The sequence below is a fragment of the Medicago sativa genome, chromosome 3, assembly GCF_051527215.1.
Source record: "Medicago sativa cultivar Bolivia chromosome 3, Bolivia_mono, whole genome shotgun sequence".
Taxonomy (NCBI): domain Eukaryota; kingdom Viridiplantae; phylum Streptophyta; class Magnoliopsida; order Fabales; family Fabaceae; genus Medicago; species Medicago sativa.
This window is the reverse complement of record NC_140751.1, coordinates 10,601,670-10,622,206: the sequence shown is the minus strand read 5'-3', so window position 1 is coordinate 10,622,206 and position 20,537 is coordinate 10,601,670. Positions and strand designations below refer to the sequence as shown.

Here is a 20,537-nt window from a genome sequence, read left to right as displayed (position 1 = left end):
CATCTTGACTAGACTCTCTTTAATTGAGAAACTTACACAGACTTTATATTTTAACGTTACGTTGAAAGGGATTTGATTTAGTTTGCTTTTTATATTAAAGTTCATTCCGTATCATTGTTTTTTTAAGATAATATTCATACACGGAAATTCATCCAACACCTCACTTTTACATACAACAATTTGTTAGATTTTGATATTGTACATATTGTAAATTAGTTTCTTAAAATCACACTATAGATGTGTGAAGTAAAGAAATAGGTAATCTATATGTCAATGTAGTCTCAAGTAACAACAACAAACACGCATATCTAAGTGTGAAGTAACACGACAAGTATAATCAAAGCAGACGTGATATGAAAGAAGAGAAAACAATATATCAATATTTGTTTACTTAGTTCAGACAATTAATCGTACATCTTGAGGAGAGAGCAACTCTCAAATCCACTATAAAATTAGTGATACAAAAATGTTAAAGAAATTAGTTTTTAAACCCACAAAGAACAAATCCTAATTTCTATCCATTTTTTCAAGTCACTCAAAACCCACAATGAATCCTAAAAGAAAACAATAAGAAAGCTTTTTCTTCATTCCTTCAATAAGATATTACTACTTAAGGTGTTTGTGAAGTCTCTCCCTTTGCCAATAAACTCACCCAAATACACTCCACCATAACGTTCTCTCATTTGGTGTTTTTAAGATACTCTCTCTTCAAGGCTTGCAGAAAATTGAAGAATGAAGCCTTTTATAGTGTTCAAACCCAGACAATACAGTGTGCCCTCTGATGGATAAGGTGCAAGATCAAGTACTATTGCACAACCTGGAAGAACCTTAAAATACAAATCTTCACATCCAGAAGACCAAATCATTGGCAACAAGAATAGTCCTCTAAATACAAAGATCATCAATAAGAAATGAACACTCTATGTTAGGAATGTTGTCGGTGATTGAACTAACTTTTGTAAATGAGGTTTTGAAAGATGATGGATTGATTGTTGCAATTCAAGATGAGCTTAATCAGTTTCAAAGAACTGATGTCTGAGACTTTGTGTCTAAACCATATAAAAATATCATTGGAACCAAGTGAGTTTCCAGAAACAAACTTAATGAGATAGGAGAAGTGATAATAAATATAGACTGGTAGCTTAAGACTATAGTTAGCAATAAGGTATATATTTCACGGAAACCTTTGCTCGTGTAGCTAGGTTAGAAGCAATAAGATTGCTACTATCATATACTGTAAACCATGATCTCATTCTATATCAAATGGATATTAAAAAGGCATTCTTAAACTGTGTCATTTTTTAAGAAGTGTATGTTAAACAACCATCCGAATTTCAAGATTTAAAATATCCGGAGTAATTTGTGTACAAATTGAAAAAGTCACTATATGGTTTAAAGCAGGCTCCTAGAGCATCGTAAAACATACTTAATAACTTTTTTTGGAAAATGGTTTTACTCGTGGTCAAGTTGACACAACTCTCTTCAGAAAGAACTTAAAGAATGATATTTTAATTGTTCAAATATATGTTGATGATATCGTCTTTTGTTCTAATAATGAAACTCTGTGCAAAGAATTTTCTAAGATGATCTAGGCATAATTGTGATGAGTATGATGGAAGAATTGAGATTATTTCTTGGTATTCAAATCAATCAATACAAAGATGGAGTATATGTTCATCAGTCTAAATACATCACATAACTTTTGAAGAAGTTCAACCTACTAGATTCTAAACTAATGACTACTTTTATGCATCCAACATGCAATATAATCAAGGATGATATAATCATTAAAGTAGATCAAAAGGTATACAAATACATGATAGGTTATGTTCTCTTTAAGAAGGTTTGATGGCTGAGGCATCCAGAAGCACTTATTGGAAATTGAGGGCTGAGGCAAGAGTTGATGCTTGTGCTGTTTTGCAAAGTGGCCATAAGCTGTTTTGGTGAGTTCCTTTAGATAGAAACCCCACCTTGGGTAGTTTTAATTCCCATGAAATTATATTAATTGATTTATTTTAGTTCATTAATTTATATGTTAGTTTTATTATGTCAAAATGAGCTTAGAAAGGGTATGGGAAATTATTTATAACCCTTTAGGAGAGGCATATGACAACAATATGCCTAGAACCTGAACAGGTCAGCATGAGTAAGCATATGAGGATATTAGAATTATTAGATTAAATTATGCGATAAAGACGGGATTATTATGTCTTTATTACCAGATTCATGAACATTATCATTATAACGAAATCAGTTAAGATAAGTTATTCCCCTCTAACTCCCCGTTAGTAGTGGAGTTGAGGATTAACTCAGTTATCAGAAATCAGTTCAAGTTATAATATTAAAACATGTTTAAGTTGTGGCTTTCGCTATCCCGCCAGTTGGATACGAAAGGTTCCCGCCAGTTGGAACGGGCACTATCCGTGAGGATGACCCCACAGTAATCAGAGGAGTCCGGTATCCCCGTCAGTTGGGTTCCCGCCAGTTGGAAATTATTACCGGTTAGAGTGGAATAAATTCCGGGGTTACTCCACCTGGGTTTATTCCGTAAAATCAATTCAGATAATATTGTTTGTTCAACGCTAACATTTCTAACATAATATGACAGACATTATACTCATGATTATATTTATGATTTTGGCACTAGTATCAGGATCATATTAGTATCTCAGACAGCGATCCTAGTTATCCCTCGATCGCTCAGATATGCATGATAAAACACTGTATAAACCCGAATGAGTTGAGTTTAGAGACAGATGGCGAACCTAGGTTCCCTGAGATTGCCTACGGCCTAGGATAGGTGGAACTCACTGAGACATCCCGTCTCACCCCAATCCCTTTTATTTTTCAGATCAGCAGGTTGCGCGTATTAAGTGGAGGTAGATACGCAGTCGAAGGGACTATCGTCAAGAGCTCGTTTCGTACCAGATGAAGATATATGTATTTGGCCATTGATATTTTATCATATGTACGAACTTATATTGATGTATATATTCATTTGGTCGAAATTATGTTGTAATTTTAATGTATCCAGTACTAAATTTAACGCACATGCTAAACATTCTAGATAAGTTTAGTATGGGTGTTACACTAACCGCATCTAGACCTGTTATCTTATTTAGTATTTGCTTGTGTGTTAGGTTCCAATCAGATCATAGAGAAACCTACTTAACTATTGTTAAGAAAACCTTTAGATATTGAAATGGATTACTAATCTTGGTTTCGCTGACAAAAAATCGAAAGATTACAAGCTAGTTGGGTTTTGCGATGCTCACTATGTTGGAGATGGAATTGAAAGAAAAAGCACCAACGGATGTTGTCATTTAATTGGAGAAAATCTAATCTCCTATACAATCAACTATTGCAAGAAAGTTTTCGTGAGTATATACATTTTTTGGCCTTTTATGGGATTTTCATTTTTGAGTGGATAAGAAAGTTTTATTATATACTCTAAAAAAGATTTTATTATAGTTCTTGTTTTTTCTCAAGTAGTTCAGTGACTAGAAATTCACCTCTTAAAATGAACAAGTGGGGTGTCTAACGTTCGAACTCAATATATATAATAAAAGGGTTAAATGTATTTTGGGTCCCTATATATTTTTTCATCAATTTTGATCCTTTAAAAGTTTTCGTCACAACTTTTGGATTTCATTTAAGTAAAATCATGTGTATCCTTGAAAATTTTGTATTATTTTTTCATGGCCGTGTTAAGTACGTTATAAAAATCTCTTTTGAAAAAGTTTATTTATTTTTAACAAGTGATGAATTAAATATGAATTTTTAAGTTTTTTGTGCTTAAAAATTCACATTTAATTCATATCTTGTTGCAAAATTCAATTTTTTTTACAAGAGATTCTTTTTATATTATAAACATCTCTATAAAAATTCATTAAAAAATATGAAGTATACACATGATTTGATTTAAAAACAGGGACCATAGATGTCGAAGGAAAATTTTGAGGGACCAAAAATTGATGAAAAGTTTTATAGAACCAAAAGTTGAATTTAAAAATTTTATAGGAACTAAAATCATATTTAACCCTTAATAAAATTATGTTTTGTTTCAAAGAAAGAAAATAAAAAAATCTACACCACCACGTCTTAATCATCTTTTGGACCACGTTTTTTTTTGTCAAGTAGCCTAGTGACTAGAATTCACCTTTTTTCAAGGTGAATAAGTGGGATGTCTGGGGTTCGAACCCCGACCTTGTATATAACAATGCATGTCTCTGACAACTGAGATATGCTCACAGGGACTGTACCACGTTTTATTATAGTATTAGGATTCAATGAAATCATTCAAATAATAAAAATAAATAAAAGTAAAATAATACTTTAGCAGGCCACCTATAAATAATTAAAATCAGATATTATTTTTGTCATTATTGTTGACGACATGGCTCAAGCAATACTAGGAAGTTGACGACATGGCTCAAGCAATACTAGGAAAATTCATAAAATCAGATATTATTTTTATCATTATAGTTCACAGTATATATATACCCTATAGCTAGAGTGGATAGATAAAAATAGTATTCAACTAAAAAAAAAAAAAAAACTAAACTAGTTTCAATTTCATGGCTAAGATTGTAAGACCAAAATCCACATTTAATCGTGGTCATAAAGTGACCAAGAAGGTTGTTCATGTTTGGTCTAAGAAAGTTCATCACATTAATGAAGTAGAAACCAATCCTCTTTATGGTCATGTGGCATTCATCTTCTATGTACTCATCGCTTTCCTCCAACTTAGTTATCCAGATAATCCAACTGCATTTCAAATTCATCCAAAGACAATGTTAGTGTCTGTTGCTAGCTTTTTACTATATTGTTTGTCCTGTTGGATTAAGCTTAAGTTTAAGTTTGCCACAAGGGTTGATACTCTCATAGAACTGTTTGGTTCCCTTTCAATAATTTCTTTGGTGTTGATGTTTTTTCCAAAGGATTGGGGATTATGTGGGTACATTATTATATACACAATATGGTTTATTTGTCATCTCATTGTCATCATTATTGGGCTACGTCAACAAGTGACAAGGAAGTTGCCACCACTTTTGCCAACTACTTCACTAGATTTGAATTACCAATGGTAACGACTACTTAGTATCAATTTGAAGTCTTTTAATAGAGACATATTTCATCTGTATTTTGTATTTAATTATTTGTAGCTAATTCAGTTTCTTTCTCTAAAAAAATTATTTCAACAGATCCATTTTAATATTAGAAGTGTAGTCTTGCACGTTACAAATTGTTTAAAGTTTAATTTTTGACTCCACCATACCATAAAAAACATGATAAAGAACAAAAAGTATTACAGGAGCTGCAGCCCCTCTAATTCTGCCAATTTCACAACCCATCAAATGTTTCTTATCACTTCAGAAAAGAACCATAGCATTTTCCTTTTCGTTTCAAGAAGCTTGAAATTCAAACTTTCAAGTTTCATCTCACACCACGGCCAAGTTCACCCCAATATATTAAAAAGAACAAAAGTGCAAGAAAAGAACCTTAGCATCCTTGGTTTTAAAGAGGTAAGGTTTCACTTATGTTTCTTTGTTGTTATATATCTGATACAATATGTTAGTTAAGGAGTGTAAACAACGTTGTTTCTAGAGTTGAAACAATAATACCTATAGCATTATTTCATGTGATATGAAGCGTTGAAACTATCAATATTGTATCGCAAACGATTTCACTGGGTTTATACCATCTCTATTGCAAGTATATATTATAGTTGTAAGTATCGCCTCAGAACCACTGCATTTGTCTCGCCATACACGTCTTCCATCTACAACCAAGTTGATTTATATTGCAAAGGCAATTGTACTAATAGACACAAGAGAACCTTGGTTGATTTTGTTCAATTATCCATCTTTGTATTTCTTCTAACTTTGATTTTTTTTTTTTTTTTTTTTTGGTTTTACACAAATGAGTTTGTATGTGTCATTCTTGAGTTTAAACAACTCTAACAAGTAGTACATAGATTTTGTTAATTTACATGCCTTTGTACCACTTTCTTTTGGGTTTGTTGTGTAATATGTGCTGAATTTTGCTTAGTAATATTCATTATTTCTAGCTCTTATAGTTTGTTTTCAAGGGATTAACTACCATACATATATCCAACCAAATTAAAGTTAACTATTTCAGAAGCAAAGGGGAAAAGTGAGAAAAAAAAAGTGTAAAATTATAGTGTGCTAATAATCTGTGTTACATGCAGGACTTGATAGTAGCTAAAATGAAATTCATTAAGTTTTACAACCTGAACCACCTGCGCAGTTTATCAGAGCGGCTCAACTCGAACCACCTGCGCACTTATCATTAAACCATGAGTCTTAACCAGCATAAACCAACATAAAGATCTATGATCAACTAAACTTTTGAGTCTTGCCAACATTTGAATGTGATAGAACAATTGAGAAGCATCACTTATTGAATCAAACTATTGATAAAGGTAGCATCACCAATGGGCTTCTTAAACTTTATTTATATTCAATATAAAATAGTTTTTTCTGTAATTGCAACAGAAGCACCTTTCTTAAAACCCTGAATTTGGTGAATACCAGTGATCTTGCAGACTTAGTTGCCGCAATATTTATATGTACAATTAAGTCACATTAAATAGCAACAGAAATATCTCATCTTATGAAACAAAAAATAATTCAAAAGTAACACGAAAAACATAATTTACAAGAAAATTGTAAGTAACGTACATCAGTTAAGAATCACCTTAAAGTATAGTTTTCTAGCCAAATAGTTGGATATAGCAGATGATGTAATCTACATGATACCATGGTCTCCAAATTAAACATGGAAGAATCAAACACGCGACAAAGAAATGTTGAAATTTAGCAAATGAAACAAAATAGAAACGATAATTCAGTAAGTTGCAGAAAAACAAAATAGGGAAAGATTTCTCCTGGCGAAATTGTTGTTATTATACTGCATCCACGCTTATTCCGATCTCTTGGAAAAACTAATGCACCCCATAATTCTCTAGATAGTATCCTCCACCTGACCATGTCTGCCAAACCCAAATTTAGATGCAATATATGTTGCAAATTAGAACGAAAGTGAAAGCATGAAATAGAAAGCGTGAAATTATGTTCCATTCAATCCTTACTATAGGAGCATCAGAGAGACTTGTAATGTATATACAGACATTTCAAAACAAGAGAGACCAAGGGAAATAAAACAAAAAGGACAAATCGGAATGTAAAAAAGTTTTTGAAAGTTTAATGCATATTTACCTTGTCTATGATCTCAGCCTTTGTTAAGGGTGAGTTTTGCAGCAAAAACTCGACTATTCCCTCAGGTATCGCTGAAGGTTGGTATGTTATTATTTTCAGCAATTTCAAGTTTTGTAAGTAAGGGAAATCAACCTTCCATAAACCAGGAACTAAGCAAAGAGTCTATGCAATGAGGGAGGGTGAATCATGATCAATTTAACGCAAATCATGTATTAAAAAATAAAACGAAATAAAAAAGCAAGCATAATGAAAGAAAATATTGTAATGAAAAGTGAAAATGAAAAACTATGTTTTTCTTAAACCAAATAGTCACTAAAGTACCTCAAGAGTAGATGAAGAGACTGTCAATGATTCGATAAGAGAAAGCTCAACTAGCCAGTTGAGAAGAACCAAGGGATATTTTTCGATATAAGACGACCGGACTGCTACATCAATTTTTACATGTTTGATAGAAGAGAGATTGTTATTGTTCCCACTGAGTTTATCTGATATAAGCACTTGTGAGACTCTTTAGGAGAACTTATTACACGTTCATTTGTTGTTTTCAACATTTTTCCATAAGTTCAAGATAGTTTATGAAAATAGCTTATGGCTTATGTGGAAACAATTTTGCTTTATTTTATTGTGTGTAATAGAAATAGCATATTTATAAGCAATTATATGATAAGCGCTTGTGATATGAGCTGCAAAGTTAGTTGTTTATCCAAACAGGACTATGTCCATAAGCTATTTTCAGCTTATTTTTATAAGCTAGCTGATTAAAACAGTTCATAGTTAGTAAGACGACAAATTATCATTATTTTATATTGTTATAGAAATAATTGATACATTTAGCACTTATGCTGTAAGTGCTTAATAAGACCAATTTTTAGCTTAAGTTAAAGTCATTTGGTTCATGAACCGATTTCAGTAAGTTAATTGTCGATGCTGAGTCTTGAACTAATTTGAGTTGTGGTTTGGTTGATCACGAACCCTACATAAGCACTTCATGTTTGATAGAAGAGAGATTGTTATTGTTCCCATTTTAATATTAGAAGTGTAGTCTTGCACGTTACAAATTGTTTAAAGTTTAATTTTTGACTCCACCATACCATAAAAAACATGATAAAGAACAAAAAGTATTACAGGAGCTGCAGCCCCTCTAATTCTGCCAATTTCACAACCCATCAAATGTTTCTTATCACTTCAGAAAAGAACCATAGCATTTTCCTTTTCGTTTCAAGAAGCTTGAAATTCAAACTTTCAAGTTTCATCTCACACCACGGCCAAGTTCACCCCAATATATTAAAAAGAACAAAAGTGCAAGAAAAGAACCTTAGCATCCTTGGTTTTAAAGAGGTAAGGTTTCACTTATGTTTCTTTGTTGTTATATATCTGATACAATATGTTAGTTAAGGAGTGTAAACAACGTTGTTTCTAGAGTTGAAACAATAATACCTATAGCATTATTTCATGTGATATGAAGCGTTGAAACTATCAATATTGTATCGCAAACGATTTCACTGGGTTTATACCATCTCTATTGCAAGTATATATTATAGTTGTAAGTATCGCCTCAGAACCACTGCATTTGTCTCGCCATACACGTCTTCCATCTACAACCAAGTTGATTTATATTGCAAAGGCAATTGTACTAATAGACACAAGAGAACCTTGGTTGATTTTGTTCAATTATCCATCTTTGTATTTCTTCTAACTTTGATTTTTTTTTTTTTTTTTTTTTGGTTTTACACAAATGAGTTTGTATGTGTCATTCTTGAGTTTAAACAACTCTAACAAGTAGTACATAGATTTTGTTAATTTACATGCCTTTGTACCACTTTCTTTTGGGTTTGTTGTGTAATATGTGCTGAATTTTGCTTAGTAATATTCATTATTTCTAGCTCTTATAGTTTGTTTTCAAGGGATTAACTACCATACATATATCCAACCAAATTAAAGTTAACTATTTCAGAAGCAAAGGGGAAAAGTGAGAAAAAAAAAGTGTAAAATTATAGTGTGCTAATAATCTGTGTTACATGCAGGACTTGATAGTAGCTAAAATGAAATTCATTAAGTTTTACAACCTGAACCACCTGCGCAGTTTATCAGAGCGGCTCAACTCGAACCACCTGCGCACTTATCATTAAACCATGAGTCTTAACCAGCATAAACCAACATAAAGATCTATGATCAACTAAACTTTTGAGTCTTGCCAACATTTGAATGTGATAGAACAATTGAGAAGCATCACTTATTGAATCAAACTATTGATAAAGGTAGCATCACCAATGGGCTTCTTAAACTTTATTTATATTCAATATAAAATAGTTTTTTCTGTAATTGCAACAGAAGCACCTTTCTTAAAACCCTGAATTTGGTGAATACCAGTGATCTTGCAGACTTAGTTGCCGCAATATTTATATGTACAATTAAGTCACATTAAATAGCAACAGAAATATCTCATCTTATGAAACAAAAAATAATTCAAAAGTAACACGAAAAACATAATTTACAAGAAAATTGTAAGTAACGTACATCAGTTAAGAATCACCTTAAAGTATAGTTTTCTAGCCAAATAGTTGGATATAGCAGATGATGTAATCTACATGATACCATGGTCTCCAAATTAAACATGGAAGAATCAAACACGCGACAAAGAAATGTTGAAATTTAGCAAATGAAACAAAATAGAAACGATAATTCAGTAAGTTGCAGGAAAACAAAATAGGGAAAGATTTCTCCTGGCGAAATTGTTGTTATTATACTGCATCCACGCTTATTCCGATCTCTTGGAAAAACTAATGCACCCCATAATTCTCTAGATAGTATCCTCCACCTGACCATGTCTGCCAAACCCAAATTTAGATGCAATATATGTTGCAAATTAGAACGAAAGTGAAAGCATGAAATAGAAAGCGTGAAATTATGTTCCATTCAATCCTTACTATAGGAGCATCAGAGAGACTTGTAATGTATATACAGACATTTCAAAACAAGAGAGACCAAGGGAAATAAAACAAAAAGGACAAATCGGAATGTAAAAAAGTTTTTGAAAGTTTAATGCATATTTACCTTGTCTATGATCTCAGCCTTTGTTAAGGGTGAGTTTTGCAGCAAAAACTCGACTATTCCCTCAGGTATCGCTGAAGGTTGGTATGTTATTATTTTCAGCAATTTCAAGTTTTGTAAGTAAGGGAAATCAACCTTCCATAAACCAGGAACTAAGCAAAGAGTCTATGCAATGAGGGAGGGTGAATCATGATCAATTTAACGCAAATCATGTATTAAAAAATAAAACGAAATAAAAAAGCAAGCATAATGAAAGAAAATATTGTAATGAAAAGTGAAAATGAAAAACTATGTTTTTCTTAAACCAAATAGTCACTAAAGTACCTCAAGAGTAGATGAAGAGACTGTCAATGATTCGATAAGAGAAAGCTCAACTAGCCAGTTGAGAAGAACCAAGGGATATTTTTCGATATAAGACGACCGGACTGCTACATCAATTTTTACATGTTTGATAGAAGAGAGATTGTTATTGTTCCCACTGAGTTTCTGAATAGGATTACCCTTAAAATCAAAGCTACGGAGACTTGGAGTAGATAACTCGATTTTGCAACATCGGTAAGTAGAAGATGTATTGATTCTTAAATAAACAAGTGTGTCACTTGATATGAACAGGTTTTGTTCTTTAACACAGCAGTGAATGATCAAACTTTTCAAGCTGTTAAATGACGAAAAGGGCTCAGCACGGTTATCATCACCACTACCATGAAAGGCAAAGTATTTTAGACACAAGCTGGTTAATGCAGGCAAATTCAGAGAAGTTGGGAATAATGGTAAATGATGACCAAATTGATTGTTTGCAAGGGTAAGAGATGTTAAAGTGTGACATGAAACGTAGGGAAGTGGATAGTGTTCACGATAACAAGTGGAATCTACATCTAATAGCTGGACACCGTGGTCAAATGCGTATTTTATAACCCACTTGAGGTGGCGAGGCCGGATGACACCTTCTCGGTGAAAATTGAGAGTGTGCAGTGAGGTTTTCTTATCACGTAGATACAAAAATTGAGACACGAATCTGGTGAAACCCTTCCGAGTCTCGAAGTGGCAAGAACTTATTGAAAGAACAGGAATATACTTCCAGAGATTCTTCCATCTCGCGGACAGAACGCAGGTTTGAACGGCCTCTTTGGTGTTCAAAATCGACAGTATGAGAAGTAACACACAATTCGGTAAATCACTGATTCTGTCTTTATTTTCATCGATATTATGTGTTTTCATTGTTTCAGAAGCCAGAAGAAATTGTGATACGGAAAGTTGATACCTGAGAGGGAGCAAAACCCTACCTACTGCTCCATTGTTGTAGTAGTTAGTAGTTACGTTTTCTTTTTCTATTTACACCCAACAATATTTTTATTTTTACACCCAAATTTCGTTAAAAATTATTAATAATATCAAAATGGTCCTTGTGCTTCTAATAATATCAAAATGTTTTTTTTTTTAAATTTCTTTTTGTCCCTTTATGTTTGAAAATTGTTCTTGGATTCTCTGCGTTTTTATGTTTTTTCTTCGGGTTTAGAGGTATACTTTAATTTTAGCTTACATACATTATTGTAAACTCGGTTTATGTACATTACCGTAAAAACATTTGAAATGATTTATTTAAACTGAGTTTACATTACTCATATTTTTTTCTTCGGTTTTAGAGATTTATGTAAACTGAGTTGCATATGGTAGTGTATATAAAATGAGTTTACAGTAGTGTTTGTAATTTGAGTTTATGTACAAGCATGTAAACTCAATTTACATACACTATGATTTACATAACTTAAGTTAGTTTATGTACTGTCAATTTGTTGGATAAACATTGAATCATTTATTTTATTTTAAGGATATTTTAGTCATTTTAAAGTATAACCAATATTTTTTTTTATTGTGACTAGAAAAACTCTTGAGTTTTTTCCACATCACCCCCTCAAAAAATGTTTTTTTTCCCGATTACGAATTTTAATATGAAATGATAATTTATTTGATAGAAATATTTATTTGATAGAAATATAAAATGATAATGAATTGTACTGAAATAGTGTGATAAATGTTTTTGATGATAAATTTGTACCAAAATAAATAAATAATTATTTTGTGAGGACCAAAATAAATAAATAATAAGGGATGTATGGCACGTGATTCACAAATGAAGGAGTTGAGGATTTGAAATGCTAACTAAAAATATTCTTTAGGAAATGTTAACCGGTGCCCCGGGGCACTGGTTAAGGAAGCAAATATAGTAGCTTTTGTATTGAAAATTGTGTAATCAATGCTTCAAAAGTCAAAAAAGAGTCATTTTTAATTTAATTTTCCTTTTTTAGATACCTTAACCAATTCCCCGGGGCACCGATTAACACAACCCTATTCTTTATCATGCTATAAGAGGCAAAACAAATGATTGGCAAAAGGAGTGAAGAATTTGATGAAATCAGTGTGTCTCTCCCTTGGTCCTTTTCAAAGGAATTCTCTCTTATTATTTTCTATACTTTTACAGTTAGCACTTTCTACTGCAGATTTCCAAATGGCTTGTATACAATGCATATTTTCAAAAAATATTTTTATGCAGTATAAGTAGCATAACTATTTATTAGAGTTAAAGTAATTTTGATGAGCATTACCTATATGAATTCGGGCAGAATCTTCAGCAATATCCTTTCAAACACAAGACATGCCAATTGAGAAAGGAAAGTATGTTCGACCAACTGAGAATTTGACTTGTCAGCGCCCATGTCTGCAGGACGAAGAACAATGAAGAGTAAAGGGTTTCGTGATGTAAGATTGATGAAATTTCAAACCCTGATATTGCTAGAACCTGGAAAGGGAAGCAAATTTTATTCATCAACATGTGAAATTTAAAATATTGATTGATGACATTAACAAGAAGAAAAGAATAAAGTATTTAAGTGACTCACCCGGTCATGACACAAATGTGAGCATTTCATTGTTGATAAGTTCAAAGGGAATGCGAGAAATCTTACACCACTCTTTCCCTAGCTTCCTTCTTAGACTCTCTTCCAATTTTGTTGTACTAGACCATTGACCCGTGCTAACACACGGGTCATATCGAAGGTAATATTTGACGGTAAGAGGTAAAAAAATAGTTTGGTTGAATGTTAAAATATTAAGAAGCATATACATTGGAACTGTAGCATAACATAATATTCCATGACATCGTCCTTGGTACTGTAACATAACATAGGTAAATGCTAAACTCAAATTCAACAGAATTTTATGTAGTATAGACGAACTGTGCTGTGATGATTCATTTGGTTGGTCCCGTATTTGTGCAGTTGAAACATAAACATCTTAAAAAATTCTTCATTATGTTTGCAGTGTACATATTGTTCCATTTAAATAAAAACTCCTCCCTGATTAAGACAAGTTCATGAATTATGTTAAAGCCTATCATGACAAGAAATAGCATCCTAACTATATGTGATAAAAATTGCATTCTTACATAAGAGTATGTATGGCAGAACCAGTAATAATTGTATAGCTGCTTGGAACAAAAGTAAAAAACATGGACTTAAATATATCACTTGCAAATTGCAATGTACTTTCTGAAATTAGTGTTTGTTATATTAATGTATTTTGAAACACCAAGTAGATAGCATATGACCCGTGTAGTGTTTATAAATCTTGGACAGGCCTCACCTTTCAAGCCGGTTTTGTAAGGTTGAATTTGGCTTAACCCAATTTCCAAGAACAATGATAGCAGAGGTTAATTAATCATTATATTTGTGTTATCATCTATGTTCAGGAATAAAATTTCATCTGTACGTCTTGATGGGACATTGAATCTGCAGCAACGGGAAAAAGTAATCAAACAATTCTCAGAAGACAGCGACATACAGGTCTTAACATATTTCATCATGTTTATCTGTTACCTAATCAGTGTAGTGAACTGTTTCAATGCTTTGACTAATAATAACCATCACCAGTTATCTCTTGCACCAGGTGTTGTTGATGTCACTTAAAGCTGGTGGAGTTGGTATAAATCTAACAGCAGCTTCCAATGATTTTGACATGGTAGGTGCATATCAGTTTGGTGTTGCTTAAACTCATTTGTATTTGTCTAGCTTCAGCTTTTCTAACATAGGGCAAATGAAGTATTTGAGTTTGTTGAATGAGAAAAACTAGGACTTATGGCGAGACCATGTGTTTCAACTACACAATGAGCTCTCTTTATATAGACGTCACATCAATTAATACAATAATATATACAGGATATTCTGTTCTTATTTACACGATATGATAGGATACGGTTCTTATTTACATGATATGATAGGATACGATATGCTGATCCTATATATATAATAAAGTAAATACATGGATCCTAATCTTATTTTTAATAGGATTCTTTTGAGGTTTTCTAACAAGGTTTCAGTTGATACTTGATAGAAACACTGCCTAAAAAAACTGAAATCTAAACAAGGATCTTTGATTAATTTGAAGCTGGGCGATAAATTAATGTAACAATGTAAATTTAAGTTATTATATCCACAATACTTTTACTGATTTCTATATAAATTTACAGTTTTGGTATTCCAAATAGTTAGTTGTTTTAGTATATTTTTTATAGATTAAGAAATTTAATCTATGCAATTTATAGTTAGTTGCAATGAATCAGAAATAGGAGTATTAAGGATTGGGAAAGTTGCAGCAGAATATGTTTTTTTTTAACAAGCCAAGTTGCAGCAGAATATGTTAATGAATAACCAACCTAACAGATGTGGCATTATTATTGATATTAGGCAGGTTTTTTTTTTGAAGTAATTTTAATATAGATAGTTTGTCAATGTGAATAGGACCCCATGGTGGAATCTAGCTGTTGAGGAACAAGCTGTTATGTGTATTCATAGTTCTTTCTCATACGATTTCAATTTCATGCTACATAATAATTATGCACGTTGATTTTTCCCTCTGTTTGTGCTTAATAGCGCTCTTTGTCTAATTAATAGTTCTTTGTTTGGTTAATCTTCTATAATCTATTATGATGTCCAAATATAATTTTTCCCTCCTTTTATGATGTTACATGTACTACTTTGCTAGATTGTTTACCTGTACCCAATTAAGTCTCTATCCACAAATTAAGCAAGTATATGGTGTGTTAGTAACATAAATTAAGTCTCTATCCAAAGAGAAATGATAAGTGAACACAAAATGGTTTACTAAATTAAGCAAGTGTATGGTTTGTTAATGTTTTACTTTACTTTATTAAATTAAGTCTCTATCCCGTCTTGAGATTTTGTTTTTTACTGTTCTTTGTCAATAAGGCTTTTGGCACAACTATTCTTTACTGTGTTTTTTCACTATTACAATCTACTGGATATATCGTCTTAATATAGCTTATAAAATATAAACAATCATTGCCTCTCATGTTGATTTATTTTATTTTTTTTTTTGGAATTTTGATAATTGAGATTTTTAAACTTACTTGAAATCTTGGCTGCTATAATCATAATAGATATGTCTTTTTTTTTCTTATTCATTTCATTAGTGATCTGATGTCTGATCTGCACTTTTTCTTTATTGCAGTGTTTTAAATTACAGTGATACAGATCCTAACATTAATATGCTTCCAATTCTCAAACAGATTGTTCAAAACCATATTCCAGTATGGGTTTTCAGGTAACTAATTTCAACAAAAGAGACCAATTGGCTATTTAATTTTGCCTTTTGATAGTAAGCTATGTTACAGAATACTAATTATGTTAATATCAATAAGTTAGTTATAAATTAATTAGGTGATCTGTCCCTATAGATACTATACTTTATTATTCATTTTACATCTTTTATCAGAACGACTCCTTACAAGTTTTACTCACTCTCAGGCTTCCAAATCTCTATTGATCATTTCTCTTGAAATCCTCTGATTACTAAGAAGCTAATCATTTGTTAAATTATTATGACAGCGGAGACCAAGATTCCGTTGTGCCATTGCTAGGTTCTCGAACACTCATTCGTGAACTGGCTAATGACCTGAAGTTCAAGATTACAGTCCCATATGGAGCTTGGTTCCGCAAAGGCCAAGCAATTTTTATTTTATTTTAACAGTTTAACCATTTTCTGTATTTCGAAAAATAAGTTCAGTACTCTATAGTATGGTTATTCAATTTTTTCGCTCCAGTTTTCCAAAGCAACAGTGGTTTTTGTCACTGTTGTCAAATAAAGGCTATAGTGGCGCTATTGCGTAGTGGAATCTAAACAAATCATTATTGTTATGAGATACGCTATTTAGCAGTGCTATAGCATTGTAGCTTTGTAAAATTTAAGCGAACCATTATTTGGACGGGTAATAATTGATTAATTGCATTGCATATCTATGTGTAGGTTGGAGGTTGGGCAACTTTGAGTATGGAAATTTGTTAATTTTCGCCACCGTACGGGGAGGTGCTCACATGGTACCCTATGTACAACCTTCTAGAGCACTGCCTTTATTCAGTTCCTTTGTGAATGGTAGGAGATTGCCCAACACAAGACCTTCAATTGAAGGATGAAAAAAAATGGGATGATGAGTCTGCCAACTCTATATAACATGTGGAAATAGAAGATTGTATATTCCAGTTGATTATTATTAGATTTGAAGAATTCATTGCTTAAAAGATGTAGCAATGAAAACGAAAATTGTTAAAGAGTGTTTCTTTGTAGGACCTTAGCAAACTGCATTTGGAAAATAAATTTACAAGGGGAATTGGGAAAATACGTTATTCCATTCTTTTTGTTTTTTATGATATTTATTCACCATATTGTTCTTTACACAATTTGTTCTGAAATGCCTTCAGTTCGGATCATTTTTTGACTTGAACCAATCAACAGCACGGGTGTATACGGGTTGGTTTGGTTCGGCCTGTTGAATTCGTTGGATTTACCCGGTCCACTTACACTCTTAAAATATAGTCTTTTAAATGATAAACGCATTTATGTACAAGCAGAAGCCAATTAATGTTTTTAAATTCATTGTTTACTTAGGTTTTGAAAACCAACCTCTTTTAAAGTACAATTAATACAGAAAAAAGTTCAGAAAGAAGCCTAACTGGGATTGATATAGATATGAATTTGAGTTCACGGGCACAATTTTCAACGGTCACCTCAAGAAACGGTCTAAAAAATTTGCTAATAGATGAAGACAATGTTTAAAGAAATTTTTCGAAATGTGTAGACACAAAAAACTTCCATTATTATTGAATTTAAAGTTATGACATTTGAAAATATACGATGTATTTTTGCTTTTCCCTACTACATTTACATTGTATATGACCCGTGCGACAGCACGGGTGAAAAGTCTAGTATTTTAGAAAGTAAATATCCTTATTTATTAATTTTGTTACGTCTGCAGCAATTTAACCTAATATTTTCCCGCTCATTTGCTGTATTAGGTTAGCAGTAGTTTAACCTAACAAATTCCATCTAAAAAAATGCATCACACCAATTTCATTCCTATCTTCTCTCCTTTTTTTTGACAATATTTTGTACACTTATTTAATACTAAAAAAATACATCGCACCAATTTCATTCATATCCTCTTGCCGTTTTTTTTACAATATTTTGTACACTTATTTAATACTAAAATACATCGCACCAATTTCATTTATATCCTCTTGCCTTTTTTTTTGACAATATTTTGTACACTTATTTAATACTTAAAAAATGCATCGCACCAATTTCATGCCTTTTTTTTTTTACAATATTTTGTATGCTTTTTTTTTTTTGAAGCAAATATTTTGTACACTTATTTAATACTAAAAAAATGCATCGCACCAATTTCATGTTGTGTCATCGTTTATACATATCTATTGTTTCTGCTGACTTTTTTTTTTGACAAGTTGTTGTACACTTATTTAATACGTTTACAAACAGAATTCCCTTACTCTTTAATCTTATTAGGTTTGCAACAACTAAACCTAGAAAATTCCGTCCAAATGATCAGCATTAATTGCTAAGTGCTAACCCTAAGTATGTATTTCTTTCCTACACTTCTTCAATTTGAAATTCAAAAAATTTTGTTAGGAACCATGTACTGCATTAAATTAAATTCATTGCTATACCCCTTGGAAAATACACATCTCTCCAACCAAGCACACATCTTTAAAATAATTAAGTACATTGTATAAGATCTCTTCTATTATTAAATTCTATGATATATGCAAATATGATATGTATTTGGTTGGAAAAATATATTATTACTTTTAGTAAATATCAAATCGTAATTATTCTTTTCAGAGTTGTACGTGTAATTTAGAAATTCTATTCATTGAAGTGACTTTGTTTTTCATGTTAAGTGTAACAGCCCGATTTTCGCTAGTTTTTATTTTATTATTTATTTATGTGTGATATATGTGCTCTTATGTGATTATTTGCCTCTGTGTGTATTTTTCGTTGGGAATTGTAGAATTCGGTGTAGAAGGGTATTTTAGTCATTTTGGACTTAGGGGCATTTTGGTCATTTTGAGAGTACGGGTAATTTTGTAATTTTGGATGAGGATTATTTTTAATGTTTAGTAGGAGTATTATTTTACCAAGTTACTAGAGAGGGTGTAGTAATTATTTTAATTACCATTAAGTGACCGTTAGTGTTATAATTTATCATTAAGTGAGTAGTGACATTTTGGGTGTTAGAATAGAAATGGGTTAGACCCATTAAGGTTTAAGAGATAAGCCCAATTGAGTAGAGCTAGTATATAAACTCTAGTTGTTGGTAACACTAGGTTTTACAAACATTATTCATTTCATTTCATTTGGGAAGAGAAGAGATAGAGACTAGAGGCAACAACAACAACAAGGGTTAGAAGGCAAAGAGGGGATTCAACATCTAGGAGCAAAATTGAGGGTTGGGTTAGAGAATCTTGGTGTTAGAGGTAAGAGGGTTAGATTTCAACCATAATTCATAACTTTTTCCTCTTTACCCATTTTTGTGAAATTGATGAATTGAATCTAATTGTTGTAAATTCGTGCATGATTGTTGTTGTTATGTTTGAGAACATGATTTATAAGATAATTGTATGTTAGTATGTGAATTAACATGTTTGATTGCATAGTTGTTGGTGCTTTGTGTTCTTGAGCAAGTTTGATAAGAATTGATGTTGTGGTGTTGAATTATGCATGAATTTGTGTTCATTGGTTGTTGTTATTGATTTGGAATATGTTGTTGTTGAATTGGTGCTTTGGGTATCAAGATTGATGAATTGATGAAGAGATTTTGTATTGTTGTTGAAAGTTGAAGAAGTGATGATTATTTGGTGAATTTTGTTATGTTGATGCTTTAATTCCAAAACTTGTATGTGTTTAAGTGTATGAACTTATATTGACCTATAAACACTTTCTGGAACTTGTTTTGGTGAATTGGGGGATTGAAAATTGGATTTTGGGGTGAAAAGGGTTGGAACCCGTAATATTTTTGCTGCAGAACTGTGATGTTTCGCTTAAGCGAACGCGTAAGCGAACCAGCATGTAGGTTCTGACTTGAGTTCGCTCAAGCGAACTGTGCCTTCGCTTAAGCGAACCTGCACAGGTTTAGCCACTTTTGATTTTTCGTTTCGTGCACTTGGGGACCAATCCGATACTTCTAAAATGTTTCTTTGGACTTAATTAACCTCTGTTTATACCTATAATCCTACTGGAACATGATTTGAATTGGTTTGGACTTGGTTTTGTGAAAATCGTCTAACTTTTATAAAAACGGTCTAAACGTCGATTTTTTTCCGAAAACTCGTTTTTCTCCGGAAATTGCAGTGGGATTAGAGTTGTATAATGTTTATATGATTTCTAAAAATGATTGTGATTGGTTTCATCAAGTTTGAACTTGTTTTTCTTTGAAAATGGAAAATTTTGGGAAAGTGATAAAATGAGACGAACTTTGAGTTTTTCAAGAATTCGTCGTATTTGGCCGGTGAAACTCCAAGGTATCCTCTACTGCACTCATATGTGGTCTAGAGGTATGCTTAGTTGAGGCATTGGAACTTGTTTACTTGGTTTTGACTTAAATGTTCAATTAATTTAATTGTTGTGATTTTGAGAGACGAACTTGACTAAAGATGACTTTTGAGAACCAATTGATTGTGAATCCTTTATGGAGAATTGTTATATGTTATGTGAAAATGATTGGTGGTGTAATTATGTGACAACTTTATGTTGTGTGATTTTTGAATGTTGTTGGTGATTGTATATATGATATATTGGTGGTGAATTATTGATGATTGCATATATACATGTATTGGTGATGGTGAGGTGATTATTGTTTGTGTGAACTAATGCATTTGT

At 32.0% G+C, this 20,537-nt stretch overlaps 1 protein-coding gene and 2 long non-coding RNA genes across 3 annotated transcripts; 2 read left to right on the top strand and 1 right to left on the bottom strand.

The window, feature by feature from the left end:
- Positions 1-1,834: 1,834 nt before the first annotated feature.
- On the top strand, positions 1,835-3,050 carry LOC146935633 (uncharacterized). The gene is made up of 2 exons (XR_015033092.1): positions 1,835-1,943; positions 2,852-3,050. It is a non-coding gene; the product is annotated as an uncharacterized LOC146935633 (long non-coding RNA).
- A 3,584-nt stretch (positions 3,051-6,634) lies between these two features.
- LOC146935632 (F-box protein At1g60400-like) lies at positions 6,635-11,510 on the bottom strand. The gene is made up of 6 exons (XM_085749074.1): positions 10,617-11,510; positions 10,291-10,457; positions 10,146-10,199; positions 10,031-10,073; positions 9,782-9,842; positions 6,635-6,711 (listed from the first exon to the last, which is right to left on the bottom strand). The coding sequence occupies exons 1-6, from the start codon at positions 11,508-11,510 to the stop codon at positions 6,635-6,637; spliced, it is 1,296 nt and encodes a 431-aa protein (XP_085605200.1).
- A 2,144-nt stretch (positions 11,511-13,654) lies between these two features.
- LOC146935631 (uncharacterized) lies at positions 13,655-17,053 on the top strand. Its single transcript, XR_015033091.1, has 3 exons — positions 13,655-14,131; positions 14,235-14,306; positions 15,816-17,053. It is a non-coding gene; the product is annotated as an uncharacterized LOC146935631 (long non-coding RNA).
- Positions 17,054-20,537: the final 3,484 nt, after the last annotated feature.